At 31.8% G+C, this 22,655-nt stretch overlaps 3 protein-coding genes across 4 annotated transcripts; 1 reads left to right on the forward strand and 2 right to left on the reverse strand.

Annotated features, from left to right (window-relative positions):
* Positions 1 to 909: 909 nt before the first annotated feature.
* Positions 910 to 6,515, reverse strand: LOC123228038 (probable protein phosphatase 2C 68). The gene is made up of 6 exons (XM_044653230.1): positions 6,377 to 6,515; positions 6,169 to 6,217; positions 4,165 to 4,365; positions 2,921 to 3,285; positions 1,520 to 1,756; positions 910 to 1,431 (listed from the first exon to the last, which is right to left on the reverse strand). Exons 1-6 carry the CDS (start codon positions 6,506 to 6,508, stop codon positions 1,162 to 1,164), a joined length of 1,254 nt encoding a protein of 417 aa, XP_044509165.1. The 5' UTR covers positions 6,509 to 6,515; the 3' UTR covers positions 910 to 1,161.
* Positions 6,261 to 11,837, reverse strand: LOC123228037 (DNA polymerase delta small subunit-like). Its single transcript, XM_044653229.1, has 15 exons — positions 11,695 to 11,837; positions 11,453 to 11,582; positions 10,403 to 10,509; positions 10,164 to 10,290; positions 9,537 to 9,644; positions 8,904 to 9,019; positions 8,714 to 8,797; positions 8,537 to 8,605; positions 8,378 to 8,449; positions 8,203 to 8,294; positions 8,001 to 8,128; positions 7,678 to 7,779; positions 7,499 to 7,566; positions 6,962 to 7,029; positions 6,261 to 6,524 (listed from the first exon to the last, which is right to left on the reverse strand). The coding sequence occupies exons 1-14, from the start codon at positions 11,752 to 11,754 to the stop codon at positions 6,970 to 6,972; spliced, it is 1,323 nt and encodes a 440-aa protein (XP_044509164.1). The 5' UTR covers positions 11,755 to 11,837; the 3' UTR covers positions 6,261 to 6,524; positions 6,962 to 6,969.
* Positions 11,838 to 17,735: 5,898 nt separating this feature from the next.
* On the forward strand, positions 17,736 to 22,442 carry LOC123227055 (probable plastid-lipid-associated protein 13, chloroplastic). Of its 2 annotated transcripts, XR_006504432.1 has the most exons (9): positions 17,736 to 18,047; positions 18,663 to 18,784; positions 18,871 to 18,954; positions 19,052 to 19,148; positions 19,866 to 20,082; positions 20,791 to 20,843; positions 21,957 to 22,067; positions 22,227 to 22,267; positions 22,305 to 22,442. XR_006504432.1 is itself a non-coding variant. In XM_044651677.1 (8 exons), the coding sequence occupies exons 1-7, from the start codon at positions 17,796 to 17,798 to the stop codon at positions 22,053 to 22,055; spliced, it is 924 nt and encodes a 307-aa protein (XP_044507612.1). In that variant the 5' UTR covers positions 17,737 to 17,795; the 3' UTR covers positions 22,056 to 22,067; positions 22,227 to 22,442. The 2 variants fall into 2 exon arrangements, 1 of the variants encoding a protein (XP_044507612.1); XM_044651677.1 differs by having other exon boundaries at positions 17,737 to 18,047; positions 22,227 to 22,442.
* Positions 22,443 to 22,655: the final 213 nt, after the last annotated feature.

Here is a 22,655-nt window from a genome sequence, read left to right on the forward strand (position 1 = left end):
AAAAATTATTTTATATTAACAACAACTTAACAATACTACAAATCAAAAGTCAAACTCAAAAAACAATTGATTTTTGTATAAAAGTGGTTCGATTTTAGTTTGGAATTTTTTTAAACCGTAAATTTGGTTTGATTCACAAATCAATCAACCGATTAGGTTACCCAATTTTGAACCATCCTACCCAAAGTTATATGTGCATTGCTTTATTAAGCACATTCAATATTCTGATTACCCTCTAATTTGCAAGGGAAAATTCTTTATGCAAAATGAAATCTCATTAACCCCGTTACGTATAGTAAATTTTTAATCACCGCCTCAAGCATAATAATATTACAATAAATTTCTCAATATGTCATCTAAAATTACAATTAAATAGTAAAATTTTAAGTACCCCTATACCCTAAACCCCTCATTATGTATATTAAAATTATAATTACTCCTTATTATGCAAAGTGAAATAACAATAAGCCCCTCACGTCCACACTAAACATGTTCCCAATACATGTAAGCTTCGCTCAATATCAAAAACCACTCCAAGATTTCAAAATATTGTCCAATTCATCTTAGAAATGATTCTTTCTCATGTGAATGCATTCCTACTTTTCTTATCACCGATTAAATTCAAATATTAATCATCGACTCAATAATCAAATAAGTCAAATTCAATCTTAAAACAACTTTGTTAAAAAAAAAGAAAAACCCCTAAACTCAAGCACATAATCTTGATTTACTTGGATGTTTTTCATGAAATATGTACAATGAAAGCAAGAAAAACTCATCGAATATAAAACAATATCCTAAAAAATAATACTTAATTATATGATAATATATCATCGTTTGTACATAAAATTATGCATATAACACTCTTCAATCTTATTATATATTACATGGTTAGTTAGACACCAAATATTATGATTAAAATACATTGATAAAATATCATATAAACTTTCCAATTTCTTTTAAAAAATACAAAACCTTTGGTTACTTTTTCCTAGTAGTCTTTCAGTTTACACACAAAATAAAAACTTAACTGGACATTGAATCAGGATATGAAAAGATCGAAAGAAACGACAATAAAATGTTGCAAAAATATTGGATAGATACTGAAACGTCCTTATCCATGACCAAAATGAGCATTTCAAGTGAATTGGTTGCGTTGTTTCAGACATAGGACCTGGCATTTGTGTCGAGCCCTTGGAGGATGCTGAATTTTGAAGGTCCAACAGCGTCGATGAACCCTCGCATTGAAAGCTCAGGTAACATGATCATCTTCTCTGGCAAATCATGGTCTATGAAGATGACAACCACTGTAATATCATCATGGAAAAATCGTCTAACTCCCTTTTCGATTTTCTTCAAATCATCGTAGCTCATATCCCTTTTCCTAGCAGCTACATTTAAAGCTGTTTCAAGAAGTCTTCTGGCAGCTCCCTAACATTTAAGGAAAGAAATATAGAAAATAAATGAATGGATTATGTATCGAAGTGAAATACAAACTACACGCATATAAAGATCATACATATCGTGGATTATTATGAACGATCTCAGCTGCTTCCTGGTTTGTCAAGTGCTCCCACAGCCCATCAGATGCAAAAATGAGAAACTTGTCATTACGCTGTAAAACACGTGAGCAAACGGATGGTTCTGCTGTCAGCACAGGTCGGCGGATTGGCTCAGGGAGGTGGAATCGTGGAAACGAAGGGTCAAGAGAAAACTCTGGCTGCTTCAAGTATGCATCACCAATGGATCTAGATACCTAAAATCAAAGCATAAAAATACAGAAAAGAAGACAGTTAAGAAACCCTAATTGGCCACCAAATAGAGGACATTGAAAGCAACAAATCTACTGCTGTAGAATGCAGAAAATTGATATATAAAATAAAAACCAATTATCACATAGAGCATGCATGCTTGGATAAAATGCAATATAAATAATATTAAAGGTTGAGTTAGATGTAATTTATAACTGAAAATGAAATGGAAGGTTTGATGAATATTCCCAACTGCTCACAATGCTGGCCAAGGTTAGATGAATATTCTCAAAATCCATTAATTTTCCAAGATACATTAGCTTAAGTGTTGGTTATATCAAGAATTATGATGACAAGTTTTGGAATGGTTACTCAGACACTCCCGAAAGTTTTGTAGAAATATATGACAGTGAAAGCGAATGGCCCCCGTGAGGGAACACCAAAAGGAACAAGCATGTATAGCTGATAATTTCAGCAAGTTCCTACACCTTCAGAGCTACCTTAGATCTCGATAGCTAATGCCATTTCTCTACCTAGTGATTAATGATCACTATGATACAGAACTCCAGATTACAGCTTCATGGGAATATCTGCAACAACAGCATGATCAGCTCAAAAGTAGAGTTACTCTGTGGGGATAAGTTAAAGCTCAGGGCAAATGAGTCTGCCACCAGATCATGCCAATAAAGCCTCATGGGTGGCCTACATGACTACAATGTGGAACCTCTCTTGTAAAATAATATGCTTTAGTCTAAATTTTGCCCCACACAGGGAGAGAATGATGTAAACAATCTGATAATGAAAATTATAAATGAAGAAGATCAGAGGGCATATTTCCTGAAACTGTAAATGGTTTCTTTTTCTGCACTTCAATGAATTCTTGAAAATGCAATGCAGAAGCACTGATAGTAAAATCCATTAAATATAGATGGCTTTAATGGCATATTTATCATCTCAAGATGCACTCAATCTCACGATCATAAATCATACAAACACTTTTGTACTTTGGCCTTACCATTTCCAACTTTTATCACTAACCAACTTATGAACATAAGCCAACATTAAAGCTCCAAAATCTTTTGCTCCGTCTCAAGACTGGCCCATATATATAACACAATAGAACACAAGAACTGAGAATCTAGGTAACATCAGATAAAAGAGAAGCAAACCTGAATTATGCCTTTGATACGCCATACTCCATGCTTCATAACTACAATATGCGAGTCATCTGGATGCAATGACTTGAGTTCTTGTCTGACCTCCTCCATACTTGCATTATGATCCCTTGTTAATTGCTCAACAACTATCTTATTTGACCTACCTAAAGAACCAATTACAGCTCGAGAATCACCCACATTAGCAACATATAATGTTCCCCTCCAAATAATTCCAACTAGGCAACAGGACCCTATTGCTGCAATTAGCGGTTTTATTCCACATGTCCTACGCACAAGAGTAAGAAAACCATCCTCGGTTGCAGAAAAAGCGCTTCTAAGAATATCCTCAGAGATGGCACCATTTTCTCGGGCAAGCCCTGTAAATAACCACAAGATGCAGTGTATCACTTAAAGACAACAAAGAAGGCACTGGATGGTATGCTCGTGAAAGAATCCAATGATACATAAAACTTATTAACAAGTAGGGACACAATTCAATCAATCCGAATTAACAAGAAAATCCTCCTTTATACATTGAATTTGGGTGGTGAAAAGACCACAGACTACAGAACGTTGTGGATATGTTAAGTATGAATTCATTCTGCTTACAGAGTTTTATTGCTTTCTTTAATTAATTAGCAACTAAGCCTCCAACACAAATATCACTCCTTTTCTCTGACTTGATTGTTCAACGAATACAATACTTCATAAGAATTGGATGGATCTTATTCAACACTTGAAAGTATTTCATTCGTTTCAGCAAGAACGGTAAAGAAACAAAACAGGAGATACCAACCAGACAGCCTTAAAGGAAATTTCATTACTTGGACACAAAACCAAAAGCCCAAATTTCCAAAATCTACATATAGCTCTTTGAATATTGGCTATAAATTCCATTTACATTCAATAACTAGACAAGAAGAGATTTCCACTAAAAACAAGATGTTCTATTTCCGCTTCCATTAAATAAGATCTCCAAATCAAAACCAAATCTCTATGACATCACACTACTTGTCTAGGATGCACCCATGAACCTTCAACAAGATTCGGGCAAAACAAACACACAACAACCTCATCAAAATATCACTTCACATGCCATCAAAATTCTCCCCTAAACATAGTGCTTCAAAATGTGAACACAACACAAAAAGCTTAAAAATCTTCTCAAAAACACCCCGGAAAAAATTTAAGAAAAACAAAACTTAATAAACAACCAAAAAGGAGAAAGAAATTTTAGAGAAAAAAGAATCACTAACTCATCACATGAAGAAACAAATGGTCACAAATGAATCTAGAGGCCTCAGGTCCACCATGACCATCATATACTCCAAAAAAGGTGGCATCTCTTCCAATCTCAACCTGGCTATGGTCCTCTATAACTTCATTGGCTTGAACCACAGCAAAAGACAAATCACCATAAGAGTGTTTCTCCAAGTCCTTGCACCAAAGAAGATTATCTGGAAGAGCAGAATCAGAATAATCAAACTCATTAAAATTAATATTATCCTTGTTCATACGGGCATATCTCCTGACCGGTCTCCAACAAGCCAGAGCTATCCTTGCCAGCCACGACAACATACCTCATTTCAATTTATAACAATATCCCTTTGGTTAAAGATTGAAAATTCAAGAAAAAGATAGAAAATTTAACGAAATGGCAGAGTAAAAGGGTGAAATTTTATCAAAAGGTAGTCAAAAGATTTGAATCTGAGCAAAGGATAGTAAAAATATAGAGATTTCCATAGCACTGAGTTATGGATCAAAGTGAAGAAACACAAAGAGATTGAAAGAATATGTGAAAAAAAAAAAAAAACACTTGAAGAGACCAATGAAACAAGTCAAGGCTCAAAGTGATGATGAAGACAAAGAAAGGCGAAAGCTAAAGAGAACAACGTGAATATTGGTGAGTAATGGGGAGAATGGTTGAAGACGAAAAAGTGAAACAGTGATGTTTTTGCAGACTTGCAGGGAGAGAGAGAAGAGAAAAGACGGAGAAGAAGCGCTGAAACTGAAAGAGACCCAAAAAAAAAAAATAACACCCTGAAAAGTTGACAAAACTTGTGAAAGAAAATTTAAAAAATTAGAAAAAAGAATTAATAATTATATTTTATAAATCTAACCTGTACACAATAAGGTTGACCTTGGATTCAATCATTTTTTAATTTGTTTACATATTAGTTTTAGGGTTAGATCTAGAGAGACATTCGGTTTAAATTTGTGATGTTGAAAATATTTTTTTAAAACTTGAAAAGAGTTGAATTTTTGGTAGGGAATAAAAAATGATCAAAATAATAAATGTTGAGCAATACTATCTATAAAAATATTGTGTATAATTTTATGTAACATATCATTATATAATTAAGTACTTTAAAATTAAAGATAAAACATCACTTAATTATATAACATCATGTTATTATTTATACATAAAATTATATATATTATTTATGTATATAGTTTTATTAATAAATTTTGAATCCATTTATTTTAAGATTATCAAATAATAATTAATAAAATTATATATATCTATTTTAAATACACAAATAAATATATATTTAATATGTGATATCATATAATTAAATATTTTTTAATTAAAAATAAAATAACACTTAATCATATGATAATATATATAAACGTATATCCGTTTATATATATATATATATATATATATATATATATATATTCAAATTTAAAATGCATAATACTATTTCTAAATAATAATAGTATATGTTTGTATAGAGAGAAGAGAAGTTGTTTTCCAAACATGTGAAATGTTGCATGTGAATTTCAACTGTTTACCAAACTAATTATTGTAGTTGGAAATATTACCCTTTCATTCTCAGGGCTTGGCCTAATTAGTTGAGTCCAGTGAAGCTTTTATGGCAACATTTTGGTACATGTCAGCAAAACCAAGGAAATCACTAAAACAAATTAAAACAAGAGATAAAACCCTTGCAAATAAATATAATTTTGGCATCTACTTGGTAATAAAAGAAAAGAGGAGCCAGTGAGCCACCACATCAAAACTATATGTCATCCAATGGTTCTGATTTGTTCCAATGGACAGGAATTGATATATGTCATCAAGTCTATCAGGGAATTTCAATTAGGTTTTTATTTCAAGCTTTACAGGATGAGTTAAAAAAATCTTAACATTCTGCCACCGCCCTACATACATCCTATAGATTATGTGATAGGTAATGTGAAGGATGTGAGGCAGTAGTTGAGCTAAGCATTTAAAGCCATTGAAAATGTGATCTTACCAAACAAGGCAAGTTGGTTACTCCTGTCCCACAGCTCTTCATTCATTTCCTGCACATCATCAAACAAATTGAAAAGCAACATTTGCTCAACATTTTACCATCAATTCAATAATCTCAACCTTAACTTAGGATGCACTCCTGTTATAGAGGGATACACCAATGCACCTCCTAATTGATAACAAATCTACAAGCAAACAACACATTACACCTCTGAATTGAGTTCTTTTGCCTTCTTGTTATAGAAAAATCTCCTCCTATGTATGGTCCGCTGATTCCATAAAACTCCTGACTCAACTTCAAGGCATATCGGAATTTGAGTGATTTCAAGAGACGGGATCATTTAGACGGCTACGAATCTGTTCTCAAGGCATGCAATATTAGATGCAGGTTAAAACCATATACCAATATTAACATATACAGAGTCACTGATGATCCACAACAAGATTTTGTACTTTGAATAAGAATCATCTAAATGGGTTTAAAAGTTTTTATTTCAGCACTCTATGGTCCTGAATCATTTACTACAATTGTTGCTGATTCAGAAAGAACTTAACAGCATTCTGGTAATCTTAGCGTAATGTAACTCTTCATTTCGGATATTTTAAAAGGAAAACCAGAAGGCTTTGTTTCTTTTATTAGGGATAATAACTTAAAATTTCTCAACCTTTGTTTTTAATAATCCAGAAATCTGTTGAACTTACTCGCAAACTAATGTCTCAAACTAAAGATCTTGATAGAAAAATAACATCGAAACTTTTGCAGGTCCACATTAATAGAAAAATAAATTTCATACCAGGACCATTATGGGCTGAATTGAGTCCCAAAACTCAGAGCGTGACATTCAAGATTTCTCAAATTAACCTGCGAAATGAGAGGACAACAAATTTTTTAGGAAAGGTGAATCTTTAAAAAGGAAAAAATTCTAATCACATATGAAAACAGTAAATCACTGAACTCGATAATTTCTAAAGAGTAGTAGAAAACTAAAAATAACCAATTCTTTTCCTGTGTCAAAGAAGGCAAAACTATATCAATTGCTTTTCCAGGGCATTGTAATTCCTTAACATTAAGCATACAAAGATAAGGCAAAAAATGCAGACAAAGGAGATAATGAACCTAAATATTAAGATTCAATTAATCTATAATTTTATTAATTGTCTAGATGCATCATGTCAATTTTGCATATAATCCTCCTAAAGCTAATTTAATCATACAGCTATGAAGTTCTTTTACAAGGAGGCCCTAAAGCTAATGCATAAAATCTCAGACATTTATGATATGAAATATGCATAAGACAATTTAGCTAACTTGAGATGATACAAGAGCTTACCACCACGGCTATTCCAGTTTCGCTGAATTTAGGTACGGAAATAAGTCTTACCAATTGCCCTTCTGATCCTACACATTAGTAACCACTGAATGAACTTACTGAAAGAAAACCAAAACAAATTTTGCTTGACAAGTAAATGAGTGTTTCAGCCACTTGTTAATGAGTGTATGAGAAAATACCCTTGAGCAAGCAAGTATCATATTTATCCAGATTACCAACAAAGTAAACATGAGGACAGCTCTCAATTAGGAAAGGATCCCTATCAGTGAAAGGGTAACATCCTGAAAGATAATGACAACAGTGGAAACTCAATCACGAGCTCATCAATAATAAAATCATATTTCACCCAAGCAATTTCTTTTCTTTTTCTTTTGTAAATATATCTACTTATATGAAATCGTCTACTGTTCACATAGGAAATATACTAAGGAAATGTTTTGAATAGACAATTAGGCAAAATTTACAAGCAAAAGAACTCATGAAAGCATATTTTGATTTTTACCGAGAGTATTTGGTGCTGTTGGTGCCAGATGTCTCCACCTCAGTGTCCTTTCCATAAATTCAAGCTGATCCTTTGCATCTGAGTATTTCTGAAGATCATCTATATTCTGACCTGATGTTCCCAGAAATCTGGAAACAAGAAATTACTAGTAAAGATCTAATTGTGAGAAGTACTCATGTATATTAATATGATAATATCATACCTGATATTGTCAAGCTCAAAGCAATGAGGATTGGTACAAGACCTAAACGTGTTATATGCTGCAGACCCAGGGAAAAGGCATCTGTTCAAAGCCTGAACGAAAAAGAATTTTAGAAACAAATTAAGAAAGACCCTTATAATCATGATAAACATACACTTTAACAAGATTAGTAAACCTGCTGAGGTAAAGAAAAGTTTGCTGGATCATTAGCTCCAGGCATGATATCCACAGGGACACCTGCAGCAATCTAAAATTACATAGATAAGTAAATCAACCGTGATGAGATGACCAATAGAAGCTAAGTTAAGTTACTCATCAAAATAACAGTGACAACCTGAGTTAAAAGGATATCTAGCTCTTGGATTGGATCAGAGTGGATTGAATGATCTTTTGAAGCCGAATTCTGCAAAAATGACCATCAGGGAGAATTTTGTTGTCATGTGAAGGTACATAGATGGGAAATATTATAAATCCAACACATGGAAACTTTGGAAAAGTAGAAATTAGGAACCTGTCCGTTAAGAAGTCCATGAGGTATTTCAACTGAGTTTCCAGCAATAATGACATGAACCATCTGTGATGCAATGTCCTGTTCCTGCTCAATCAAAACAAAATATGTACTTAGTAAGCAAGAAGGGCCAGATTTCACAAAATTGAGCAGTATAAGAGCAGATCAAGTAGAAAAGAAAATATGCAAAAACCTTTTCATCTCCCAGATGTCCAGTTATATGATCAACAAGAAGCTGAAACTGAAGGGGATTAGATGTGCTGCTGCCAATACTCAACCCTGACACAAGAACAACATACTTGTCTTCTCCTGTGCGTATCAACATCACCACTTTAAGATAACAGATAAATATAGATGATCCAGGTCTAAAGACTCAACTAAAGTAATGTCAAATAGATTACATCTAAAAAATAAAAATAAAAAGGCCTATCACAAGCCAAATTTTAAATCAATATCTACACATTCTTGAGGTAATGTCATAAATTAATATGATAAAAAATGATGTGGCCCAAACCCTTTCAAACTAAACAATCAGCAAGAAAATTTTTAATGACCATACAGAAACTGAGCAATGAAAGACTTACAAGAAAAGCTACAATTTTTCATAAAACACCAGATGTCCTGAAGGATCTTATACTGTTATAAGCTAGGTCAATTCTTGTTGGTTAAAATATTCAATGTATTAATAATAAATATGATGAATCCTGGATTGGAAAACACCCAGAGAAGAATGTCTATAACCAACAAAGAGGTACCTACTTACACATTTTACAGCAGGGTAGAAGCATCAGCAATAAAAAGAGGACTTGAGAAGCTGCAAACATACTTGATTCAAATGGTAACTCTGTCTGGGGTGCTAGGCCAGCTTCTAAGATATCTAAGACCAAGAAATCCCCAGCAACAGTTTCCTTCCCGTGTAAAGCAACAACAAGGCCTATCAAATGTATCATGTCAACACAACATAAACATTGTTCATAGAGATAACATTCAGATATCATTCAGTAAAGCAAATTATATTTAAAGAGAAAACTAAACTAAAAAGTAAACGTTGCAAAAGTTGCCCTCAAAACTCGAATCTGCACAATCCACACCATCACCTATTCCTGGGTTGGATGGCATCTTCCAATTCCATACAGTCATGTAGATAGATTATAATAGTATCTAGCATAATTACCCTTTTTCTAAAGAGAAAATACTTGACAATTACTTTTCACAGAATAATTTTTAGGCTCAGAAAGGTACATCTAATGCTAAAAAACAATTCAAAGGATGCGAAATACGTTGTTAACCTAAAAGAAAATGAACCTGACCTCATGTGCTATTAGTCAACTAGGATTACCTAATTCATCACCATACCAAGAGGTGTGGTCTTTTCAATACCTTACAACAAACTAAAATTTCGTCATTACAATGTTTTCATTCTTCAGTATGAAAAACTGCACATTGCACAGACCTGTTACATATGCTGAAGGCAAAAGCATACTCCCACTGAGTTTAACCCTTCCACTCTCATCTTCCAAAACCAGATGATCATTGGGATGCAAAAAATTATGAGGTTTAACAAGTGGAGTCGCAGATCTCTGTAAAAATATCAAAAGTAAATCTCACAAACAGGGGTATTTCTATCTCATTGAACAACCAACACAATGAAAGGAAATAAAAAAGAAACCCATTTTTTAAATATCATGATACCTCCTTCGAGTACTCATCAAGGATCGAAGGTTTGAGTTTCATGTGCTTGTAGAGGGTTCCAACAATGATGCATTCCTTGCCTTCTTCCAGTCCTAATACTGTACAAACTGAAACACAAGTAAACATGGTAAAACAACCATCTTCTCCGTTGTCAAATCAAAACCTCGTTAGATTAGAAACACAATCAAAACTTAAGAATTTTATTCACTTGTAAAAGGCACCATAGTCAACAAAACAATTCCTCTTTCAAAAAAACAACAATCAACCAAAGTTGTACGATTAACTAGTACCAACTAAAACCATAAGTTATGTAGCCATCTATTTTAAACATAAAGCTCCATGCCATATTGCATTCGTACATAAATTCTATGATCACATTAAACTCATATCAACACCTGAAAGTCTAAATTATCAACACATATGAAAAATGCATTAAACCTTAGAAACCAGAAAACTCTAAACCTTAACTACTTAAAAATAGACTAAAATTGCACAGTCCTTTAAATAAACAGAGATAAGCAAAACAAGTAAAAGTAAATCCCCAAAAAAATAAAAATACAAAGCAATTAAATCAACATACAAAAATAGCTAACTTAAATTTTAAACCCATCTAAAATAGATAATAATATTCATGAAACTAAAAATTAAAAACAAAAACCCCCCAAAATCCAGTTGCCAAATCTTCCAAAAAGATAACGACAAACATCAATAGCAACTCAATCTATAATCAAAAAGTTAAAAAATTAAACTAAAACCCTTCTGAATTGAAGTATAAATACAAAATTTAAGCTAAATTGCAAAAATAAAGAAAAACCCAGATGCCAAATCTTATGAAATGTTAAAAACAAACATTAACAGAAACTAATCAACACTCAAAGGTAACAAATTCATTTTAAATTAGTCTGAAAAAAAAAAAAACATAATTTAAACTAAAATACAAAAAATCCACCGTCCTTCATATGCCAAATTTTACAAAAAAGCTAAACACAAGCATTAAATCAAAATTTCTCATTAAATATATAGTTAATAGAGCATGAAACAGAATCGTACCAGGCATACTGGGTTTCCAATTGGGAACAAGTGAGTAAAGTAGAGTTCTCATCAAGTGTAAACGAGCAAAGTAAATTTGACTGTATTGCTGGCCTCTATACGTCTCGTTTCGTATTTCAAACTTCTCATCCTGTAACAAAACCATAACAAATTAGAAAATTTTGAGCCCGAAAAACAAAAAATAAATAACTGAAGTTGTTAAAGAGAGAAAATTTGAGGTATAGAGAGTATAGAGTAAGCACCAAAGAAAGATAAGCGGATTGTTTTCTCTGTAGAAGAGCTTCATCTCCATCGATTTCCATGGCTTCTGTGGCTGGGCGGGAAAATTACAAAGTCGTCTTTGTTTTCTCTGCTCCTTCCATGGGCTTTAAGGGAAATTACCTGCCTATTTAGGCCTGTATTATATTTTGAAGGGATGTAAAAATAAAATTAATTAAAGGGAGAAGGACTATTTCCCACCCAACTTTTGATGCGTTCTCAACTTGCCACCAACGGCAGATGAAAATCCAGTTTTCCCACCCGTGACCAAACTGCCGTCCAAATTTTCAGTTAGGGACAGGGGCAAAATCGTCATTTGCTATTTAAAACATTAAAATTTTTAAATTTTACCGTTTCCCCCCTCCAGGTTTTAAAAACTAATAATTAACTCATCCTCAAAGTTTAAAAAGTTTAGATTGCACCCTTGGGGTTTGCTTCCTTCTCCGGCCACCATCGACGGCCGACGCATTCGACCGATCTCCCATTTCCGACTACAAAGGACGACGAAGGACGACGCTTCGACGACGACTACAAACGACGACGCTTCGACGAGGGACGCTTCGACGACGACGACGCTTCGTCTGTTCTTCCAGATCTCCATCTCCGTCTCCGTCTGTTCTTCCAGATCTCCCATCTCCGTCTGTTCTTCCAGATCGACGCCCCCCATCTCCGTCTCTTCGTCGCATCGTGCGACGAAGGGATCTCCGTCTCTTCGTCGCACCGTGTACGTCCGGAGTTGAAGTTGGAGAATGGGGGTGAAATGCTAGTTTTGAAAGTTATGGGGGGCGGCTGTATTTTGAAAAATATGGAAACCCCAGGTTTGGGGTGAAAATGTTAGTTTTTAAAGTTGAGGGGTATTTTGTCATCTGCTGTGGGGTGAAAATGTTAGTTTCTAAAACCTAAGGGGGGTGAATGGTAAAACTCTCACATTAATTTTGAGAAATTAAATTGAGGGGTATTTTTGTCATTTCATCTAACAAGGGTAAAATAGACATTTTACCCTTATGCAAACAGAAATCATCCATTTTAACAGCTCACGGGTGGGAAAACTGGATTTTCATCTGTCGTGGGTGTCAATTTGAGAATGCATCAAAAGTTGGGTGGGAAATAGTCCTTCTCCCTTAATTAAAAATATCTTTTTATGGTTTGATTGTTGTTCATTCAACTCAAAACTTTTACCACTTTTATTAAGAGAATCCAACTCCAAAATCTACCAATTTTTTCCAATTTTTTGGTCATATTCATCTTTTATATAAGTTAAAAAGTTAATATTAACTAATTTACTTAATTATTTAAAAGTTTATAGTGATAATTTTAATTTTCGTAATTAATATCTTGTTTTTAAATTTAAAATCGGTTGTTAATTTATTAAAATTGTTTATTAATTATAGTAGGATGTGATTTATGTGTAAAAATTGTTTATTTTATGGGAAAATAATTTAATTTAGGATTTAAGGTTAAATTTTTTTAATTTGGTAAGTATTCAAAGGTTTCTAATAAAAAATTGTTGTTGATTAATGATTTTTTGTTTAATTTATTGATTGAGTAAACAATGATTTTCAGGTGTTTGTTTTGGGTAATAGTTTATTATCAAAATTGAAAGATTATTTTAAAATAAATTATTTAAAATTATGTATAAATTATTATTATATTTGATAAAATTTAATAAAAATAATAAGCATAAATAATTATTATATTTAATTAAAGATAATTAAATAATACTAATAAATTTATTTATTTAAATAGTTTTAGGTATAATTATTTTAAAATATTTTTTTATATTATTATGATATTAATTGAAAATTGAGTTATCTTTATTATAAAAAATTAATAAATAAAAATATAATTATAATAAAATTAAAATTACTTTAATAATCATTTAATATTTTGATACTCAGATTATTACTTACATTATCTATTATTTCATTATTATTAATAAAATATTACTGTAATTTTTTATCTTTTATAAATTAAATAAAATAATATAAATAATAAAATATAAATTACCTTCAATAAACCCATAGAGACTTAAAATTGAACAATTTTCCCGTGGCTGGGAGTGAAAACCCGAATTGGCACACAACCAGCCATTATTCATCAAGCCGCCTACATAAGACAAATTAATATTTGCGCACACCCAGCTATTGTTTTGTTCAATGAAATTGGAGAGCAAAATGACGGGCAGAGTACCTACTTGAAGGCATGGACATTTGCCACCAGACTAGCTACTGTTTTGCTTAATTCAGCAACGATTGATTTTTTTTTTTCCCTCTCTGTTGGACTCATGTTGGCTGGTGGCACACGAATTGATAGTAACAAGGGTGAAGAAAAGGAAATGTTCTTTATAGTAGAAGATCGTGTCGTTGGCTTTGAGGATGATGCTGAGAAATTGTTGGCAAGGGGCAGCAGAGTGGTGTGATTTTTATTTTTGATGTGGGTAGTTTAGGCAAAACAACCCTTGCTAAAAAGCATTACCACAATAACACTGTGAAGAATAAGTTTCAAGATCGTGCTTGCGTTTCAGTCTCAAGATTACAAAACTGAAGATAATCTTTGAAGTACCGTAAAATCTTCCCACACGGTGCTTGAAAAGGAGCACGAAGAATCATTAACAATTAACAAAAGGCCAAATAACTACTTCTCACCCAAAATTTGGCGCAAATCTGTTTTTTATCTATAAATTATTGAAAATCTAAATACTCATTTATCTGATAAATTTTATTATTATTATCAACGGTAAAATTATTATTTAACAAAAGTATTTAAAAAAACTAAAAATTTATTATATTTCTACCCTCCAAATTTAAAAACCAATAAATTCTCTCTACCCAAAGTTTGAAAAATTTTATCTTTCCTTAAGGTTTTTTCAGACGTTGTCGATGACCGAAGATGACGACATTCTCCCTCCCTCTCGGCTTCTCTTTTAGTGGCGTTTCATTTCTAGTCATCATTGATTGACAAAACCAACCGACAAAGACGAATCAATAGTTTCTAAACGAAGATGAAACATCTTCCTCTAAAGACGAAAGAACGTCTTCGTCTTCAGTGAAGGATTGAATGGCCTAAGAGAGGGGTGAATTAGGTAATTTAAAACAATATTTACCAAATTAGAGAATTAAAATAATTTATTCAAATTAATGAATATTGTCTATTTTTAATCCAATTTATGAGAATAACAAAAATATTTCAAATAATCAATACAATTAAAATAACATAACATAAAGTATGAGTTTAAGGGAAGAGAAAATCAAACACACGATATATAGTGATTCGGCTCAACCTGGCCTACGTCCACTCCTCCAAGCTTTCTCTCTAGAAGTATTCCACTAATTATTGGTTTGACCAAAAACTCAATCAAGTTTTTCTTCACAACAAAATAGTCTTCAATGTGCTATTAACCTTTACAAGTGTTGAAGATCAATTTCTCTCACTAGAAATTTTCTAATCTCTCCAAGAGTGAACCTCACTCTTTTATAGTACCAATTTTAGTATAAATTCGAAGTATGATCTCTCTCAAAGAGTGTATACGAAAGATTAAGTTTAGTACAACCCAATACAAATGAAATTACAAAGTATATGAGCAAGGGTTTTGATTAGAAAAGATAATTTGCAAGTGAATAGCTCAAAACTAATTTGCTCTCAGATATGTGAAAGTTTTTTGTGGCAAAAGTTTTTTTCCAAATGAATTTGATTGGGTTTATATAAGGGAAAATGAGGAAAGTTACTGTTATGTACAAAGACTAGTTGTTTTAATTTTACAGAAAATGCATAATTCAATTGATCAGATGTAATTCGATCAATCTGATGTGACGTGACATTCCCGTGGTGCCTACGTGGCACTAATTGTTAGAAAGTTTAAACTAAAATTCGGTCGAACAGATTTAATTTGGTTAACCGAATTTTTGAAAGCCAAAATGCATGGCTTTTGGACAATTCGAAAGTAGCCATCGAAGAATTCGGTCAATCAAATTTGGTCGACCAAATTTTATTAAATTTTACCCCCTAAATTTTCAAAAATTATAATTTAACCCCTAAAACTTTGAAAAGTGCAATTTAACCCAATAGTTTGAAAAATGACATTTTAACCCAAAATGTGAAAGATATGAGAATGAGTTTTCAAGTAATCTATCCCATGCAAATAAATATTCTAATCAAAACGAATACTCTAAATTACAAATATATCTACCTAAACTTGAGTTTTACTTCAAATCTTCAAAAATTTTCACTTAAACCTTGTCTTCATTTTCATCTTGAAACTCCTTCAAATGCATTAAATAAATTCTTGCAATCTAAACTCACACTCAAGTAAAATCATTAGTTAATATGCTAAGGGACATATTAGTTTGTTATCATCAAAATAAGAGCATAATGACTCTTTAAGTCAACATTCAACTCTCGTCAATATAGGTGAACTAGGAACGAAAGGGGATTAACGGAGAAACTAAGAGAGAGAGAGAATGTCGTCGTTGTCTCTAGCCATTGACAACATCCTAAAAAAACCCTAGAGGGAAGAGTTGATTTTTTAAACTTTGGGTGAGAGGAAATTTATTAGTTTTTAAACTAAAATGGTGGAAATATAATAAATTTTTATTTTTTAAATATTTTTATAAGTAACAATTTTACCTCTGACAATAATAATGAAATTTAATAGATAAGTGAATATTTAAATTTTTAATAGTTAATAAGTGAAAAGTTGGATTTATACTAAACCTTGGGTGGGAAATAGTAATGTAGCCTTAACAAAAAGATTAGTGCAAAGGAGTGGGAGCAAGCGAAGGCAATGTTATATATACCATTTTTTGTATATAAATATATATTTACATAAATATATTATCATATGATTGAATGTTACTTTATTATTAATTTTAAATTATTTAATTATATTATAATATATTTATGTATGAAAAATATTTACACGTAATTTTATTGATTTAATTAATAAAATTGTGATTAAATTTTGTATACAAAAAATTAAAAAGAAATTTTCAATAAATGCATGCAGCTTGAATTCAATTTTATAATCTTAAAAAAATATATACCAAAAACAAAATAAATTTGAAGCCATAACACACATAAGAGTGGTGTTATATATATAATTTTATATATAAATAATGATATGTTATTATGTAATTAGATAATTCAAAATTAAAAATAAAACAATATTCAATCACATGGTAACATCTCATTATTTATGCACAAAAGTTATGCACACAGTATTATTGAACATATAAATAGAGTTGACAATTTTCAATATAACTCATTCTCCTGATATGACACGACACAAAAAATATCAAGTTAGGGTTGAGTTTTTTTACACTAAATTTATTTCAGTCAACTCGATAGATTCGAAATTAAATTGGATAACATTAAAGTTCACACAAAACAAATCTAATATGATTTAAATAGATACGAATATTTTAGAGAAATATTATTTTAATAGATTGTATATAATTGTATTTTTATATAATTATAATTACTCATATTATTGTTTATTTTTATTTAAATATTTTATTTTATTATTACATAGTAAAAATTTGATTAGATTACTCAAATTATAGACATTGTATTTTTATAATAAAAATTTAAAATTGTTACATATTATATATAGTTTTATCTTTATTTAATTATAATTATTCATATTATTTTTATTTAAGTATTTTATTTTATTATTAAATAATATAATGACATATTTTAAAAAGTTTTCATATATAAATTTTTAAACTATTTATTAATAAGGTAAGATGTTATATTGTATGTTTTATTAATAATATATTAATATAATTTGGTACATTTTATTAATAATATGTTAGATAATTTGATAAAAAAATTAAAATAATAAAAATATTTTAAAAATAAAAATAATAAATAATTTTAAATTAAATTAAATATTAAAATATAATTAAAAAATTTTGATAAAATTTTAATTTTAATTTTAGTCTATTTAAAATTAAAAATCTCCGACACGTACCTTAAATTGTCACGATACCGACACCCCATTACGGCCAAAGCTGCCTATAAAGTAATAAGTAAAATCATTGTCAGCTCGCACTGAAAGAAAACTCTCTTCTTTTTCATTTCGCTTTCAATGGCTTTTCCTCTACACTGCTCACTCCCTGCAACCCCTATAATTCACTCCAAATTCTCATCTTCTTCTTCTTATACTTCAATCACTTTCACTCCTCTGTTCGTCACTCCTATCAGGTCTCTGTACAACGACCGGAAATTGCGCCCCGAATTCCGATGCACGGCAATGGTCCAGCAGGCCGTACAGGGCCCTCCCGCCGCCTACGCCAAGGAAGTGGAACGACGGTCAGCTAAAGAATCGCTTCTCCTTGCTGTCAGTTTTCTATTTCCTCCTCTTTTTTTCTCATTAAAACGCCGCCGTCTTGTTTGTTTCAGTTCTCCAATTGTAATTTTTTAAATTTTGATTTATTTTTTTAACTTTTAATTGATGAATGCTTGTTGAATAGCAAAAATACTGAAAAAACCAAAGATTTTTTTTTTTTAAATCTAAAGTTGATGAAGAAATTCATTCTAGAATTGTAAAATGTGTTTTCCTAGTAAATAATGGGTGTGTAAATAGTAGATTATTTCTTATGGCTACAAGTAACGCTACCGATATATTGCGCCGGTGAGATAGTAAATTTCGGAATTTGTAATATATATAAGAACTGCTACTGTAACTGCATGTAACGTTATTGTTTTATTTTTTGTTTCAACAAGCTCTGTTTTGGCTACCGTGTAAGAAGATTTTAGCAAGTATTAGCATTTTTTTAAGTTTCAATGTATTCACTATTTTTATATACTTTGTTTACTAAAACATTCAGCCCTGTAATGTTACCAAAACACAGTTTGGTAGTGTGATCCCTTTTATAATGTGTAGGACAGTTAAATTGATTGTTTATGTTGTGTTGGAAATCTGAGAGTGAAACTAATTACTCTTTGATTTTAGTTTAAGGATTCCGGGGGTTTTAAGGCCTTAGTGACAGGGAAGACCACAAGTATGCAGCAGATTGATGTGAATGAGAGGATAACTAGTCTTGAGCGGCTGAATCCAACGCTAAGACCAACAATGTAGGTGCATAATAAAAAATAAGTTATTTTTGTATGTTCCTATTTCTAGGATGAGACTTTTTATTTGTTCTCATAGCATTTTCCAGGTCTCCCTTTCTTGAAGGTCAATGGAATATTGAGTGGTTTGGATCTGGTAGCCCAGTTGTAGTTGCTGCTAGAGCTATATTTGAGTGAGTAAATTTTCTAGTTGTGAATGTGCTTTATATTTAGAAATTGATTGAATTAATAGTGTCAGCTAACCCTGTGGTGATCATTCTGTTGTTGCAGGAGGTTTCCTTCAACGGTGGCAGATTTGTCAAAAATGGATATTTTGATCAACAATGGAAATGGCAAAGTCACAGCTAACTTGAAACTGCTGAACTCGGTAATTTTTAGTTCATTTTACATGTCCTTGATGTTGATGACTGCACAAATGTACTTTGCATGTGACAAACATTTGTTAGATACGCATATGCAAGGGAAATCTATCACTAAGATATGTTGAATAAGCATGTGAGAAAATATGAAATGAACAGTCAAGTGAAATATTTATATACAAGGACTTGTTATTTGGCTGGTGCATTGATTTAAGCTTGTGGGCTCATGATGGTGTTTAGCATGTGTTTAAGGTCATGATGCAAAGGATTCTAAATCCTTAAACCACCAACAAGTTGTGTCAGAGCTAGTTGAGGGGGGTTTGTTAGATATCTGCTGAACAACTGCATTTATATGCAGTTGTTTGTGATGATTAGATTAAAAGTTTGTCTCTAAAGAGAATAGGGGAAGTAAAGAATTTTCACTCAGTAGTTATGCCATGACATATTGGCTTAAGATTTTGAAGTCAAGATGCTAAAATGTTCATATCTGTAAGTCAAATTGACTAGCAAGTGACTGCTCCAATTTCAAATTTTTGTGTCAAGTTTGACATCATAATTTATGTCTGGCTTTAGTTATACATTTGAGGCTTTAATTATATGTATAATAAAATGAATTGTAAAAGATGTTTGCATTACATTTTAACTTCTGCTAATCAGCTCAACTTAATACATTGTAATTACACCATACTTTTGTGTGATGAGAAGTGCCTTCTAATGAAATGCAGATAGAAAGTAAAATTATGTTCTCCAGCAAGCTGTCTGTTGAGGGACCGCTTAGAATGAAAGAAGAATATATTGAAGGAATTTTTGAATCACCAAGAGTAATTGAAGAAGCATTACCAGAACAGCTAAAAGGTGTATTTAATCAGGCAGTGAACACAGTTCGGCAGCTTCCTGAAAGTATTAGAGATGTGGTGGACAGCGGGCTAAGGGTTCCTCTTAGTAAGCATTTCATTGTCTTTAATTTTCATCCTATATTGATATCATAAAAGTCTGCTGTATTATTGATCCTTTGGATAAATATGTTCTGTGTTGTGCAAGGCAGTCTGTAATAATTTGGTGTTATATGCTTTACTAATACCGTCAGCAGAACTGATCACATTAATAATTGTCAACTGATGTTTGAGAAAGAGAACACTTGTTGATCTTATTTTAGCTTAGTATTCTGATCCGTTTCTTCTAATGTCCATTGTGCTATTTTATTTTTCTGCTTAGTAGCTATAGTACTTGCATTCAGTCATTTAGATATCGGTCTATAAATAGCTAGATAGATGTTGGTTATTAATTCAAATTTTCTCTTTGGCGATGTAATTTGTATTGATATTAAGACGTCTAGTAAGACAAGTATGTATCTTTCAACTTGATAAAATAACCAAAGATTGGTGAAATACATGTATCCAAGATCATTGTAGACTGTACTCTAGTTTCCTTTGCAAATCTATATTTATGAATTCACCATTAGGAATGGAATCATTCGCTTGATGATGCTATAGGACCAATTTCATAGATCAATGCCATTGAAATAATTCATTGTCATTTGTGACACTGGCTTGCAATCACCCCTTATTATGCTTTAGTTGCACTTATTTACTTATATAAATTCAGTTTGACTGATGAATCTAGTCTAAGTCTATTCCTTTACTCCTTCAGGTGGATCTTTCCAGAGGCTGTTCATGATTTCTTATCTTGATGAAGAGATACTTGTAAGTTTGGAAGTTTAATCTCTTATTTTTGTAGATGTCACTAGATTAACATTTATACTTCTGGGGGATGTCACTTTTGAAGTAAATAATGACATAGACATATAGTGGACATTATTTTCTAGAATAGAACTTTATTCTGTGCAATTAAAATCCAAAAACTGATATATGACCAGAGGTCTTAAATTTCGATTTCAGGTTCATATGAACATCACCTAATTTTGAAATCACTGTATGAATGTTTCACCCTATCTGAGTGTCCTTTCAGGTTTCGCTCATTATTGCCATCTGTTGTGAATTAGGTTTACCCTTGCTATCTCCATAAATCTCCCATTGCTTTTTGGTTAGTCTTTAACATTTTCACATTGATCCCAGTGATGCTCTTTATCTTTTCCATTCCACGTTAATTGCAGAGTTGCAACATGGAGGAGAAATTAGATGTAGTGCATCATTCTCATGTTATGGCAAGGAAAAGCTTTTTCAATCTCTTGCACATTGGGTCATGCTAAATTTTTCATTCTTCTTGATATTTAAATTGGCTCCAAATAATTTGTTCACCGAACTTTTTACTTTTTATTCTCTACTGAAAAGCTATAGCAGCCAGTTTTCTGCATCTCGAAGTAGAATGATGTTCTAATGGTGGAACTTTTACATTTTTCTTTTTACTGTTATAACGGATGGCATCACTTTTCTTCTTGACCACTTTATAATTTTTTTTTTAATATTTTTCAAATTACAGAAAAGAAAATCTTGCTAATATAATAGAATCTTGCAACTCTCTTGGGTAAAAAATTTGTGACTGACAAAAGTTTCTTTTCTCTCTTGAATGGTATCCTTTCATAAATTTGGGTTCTAATTGTTTCTTTAACTGCAGTACATCAAAGCCTTAGATACCCTTAATTGTATTAATGAGGAGGCAAGTATTCATCATGTCTGATTTTGGAATGTGATTATTTAACATCTAAGGGTGGCAGAGGTGTTTTACATATAACCCATATGATTGCAGCTATCAAAATAAGTGTGTAGTATGAAGAAATATCAGCTTAGACTCAGTCTGTGGTTTGTTCAATAGTCGGTCCTCGCTATCATTAGCTAAACTTTTTGCTTTTGATGCAGATAATAAGAGATTCTGCTGGAATACCTGAAGTTCTTACAAGGTTGGATGCTCCCACATCTCCATTGGCTGACCCAATCACCACCGAGTACAAGAGCTAGGGATTCTGTCGTGTATGTAAATTCAAATTTTTTTCTTAGAACTAATACAAATACAGTAAAATATTGAATATTAAAACTGAAATTACAATGATTAATCAAGTTCTTCATTTCATTTCAGCTCACCTGTGTTTCTTATTGTTCATTTTCTGTGTTGGCAATTAAAATTATTAGTGTTCAGAAGAAGTCTTCATCGGTAAATGGTCAACGACAGTAACCCCTGGCAGGTTTGGGTTTGGTCCTTCTTCGGGCAAGCATGCTGGCGGCATAGGTAATGTTTAACCAATCCAATTCACACTTGATCTCCTCAATATGTGATTGTGACTAAGAAAGTTTTACTTTGTCAATACTCTAGAATGTGATATAATATATGTGTTTGATGTTGAAATATGAACATTCTTAACCTAATTGCAACATGGTGCTTGACTAAAATGTCCTCTGCTTTTACAAGTTTTGGAACATAATTGACCCTAAAGGGATTTCTGGATTATCACAAACAAACAATTGAGTTGGACACATTACCAAAATTCCAATTGACAGTGGGAGGTTTTTAGATTATCCTAAACAATGACAAGGGATAAATAAATTTAACTTTTTTTTTTT

This window comes from Mangifera indica, chromosome 10 (genome assembly GCF_011075055.1).
Source record: "Mangifera indica cultivar Alphonso chromosome 10, CATAS_Mindica_2.1, whole genome shotgun sequence".
NCBI classification, from domain to species: Eukaryota; Viridiplantae; Streptophyta; class Magnoliopsida; order Sapindales; family Anacardiaceae; genus Mangifera; species Mangifera indica.

Excerpts from the sequence above, each read along its gene's own strand:
- LOC123228038 (XM_044653230.1), bottom strand. The coding sequence starts at position 6,508 with ATGATCCCGTCTCTTGAAATCACTCAAATTCCGATATGCCTTGAAGTT. Across the intron at positions 6,218-6,376 it reads CAAAAGAACTCAATTCAGAG|GAAATGAATGAAGAGCTGTG; the intron begins GTGTAATGTGTT and ends GATGATGTGCAG. Across the intron at positions 1,757-2,920 it reads GTATCAAAGGCATAATTCAG|GTATCTAGATCCATTGGTGA; the intron begins GTTTGCTTCTCT and ends CTTTGATTTTAG.
- LOC123227055 (XM_044651677.1), top strand. The coding sequence starts at position 17,796 with ATGGCTTTTCCTCTACACTGCTCACTCCCTGCAACCCCTATAATTCAC. Across the intron at positions 18,048-18,662 it reads AAGAATCGCTTCTCCTTGCT|TTTAAGGATTCCGGGGGTTT; the intron begins GTCAGTTTTCTA and ends CTTTGATTTTAG. Across the intron at positions 18,955-19,051 it reads GCTGCTAGAGCTATATTTGA|GAGGTTTCCTTCAACGGTGG; the intron begins GTGAGTAAATTT and ends CTGTTGTTGCAG.
- LOC123228037 (XM_044653229.1), bottom strand. The coding sequence starts at position 11,754 with ATGGAAATCGATGGAGATGAAGCTCTTCTACAGAGAAAACAATCCGCT. Across the intron at positions 8,129-8,202 it reads TTTGAGCTTGACAATATCAG|ATTTCTGGGAACATCAGGTC; the intron begins GTATGATATTAT and ends TCTTGTTTCCAG. Across the intron at positions 7,567-7,677 it reads TGATACTTGCTTGCTCAAGG|GATCAGAAGGGCAATTGGTA; the intron begins GTATTTTCTCAT and ends ACTAATGTGTAG.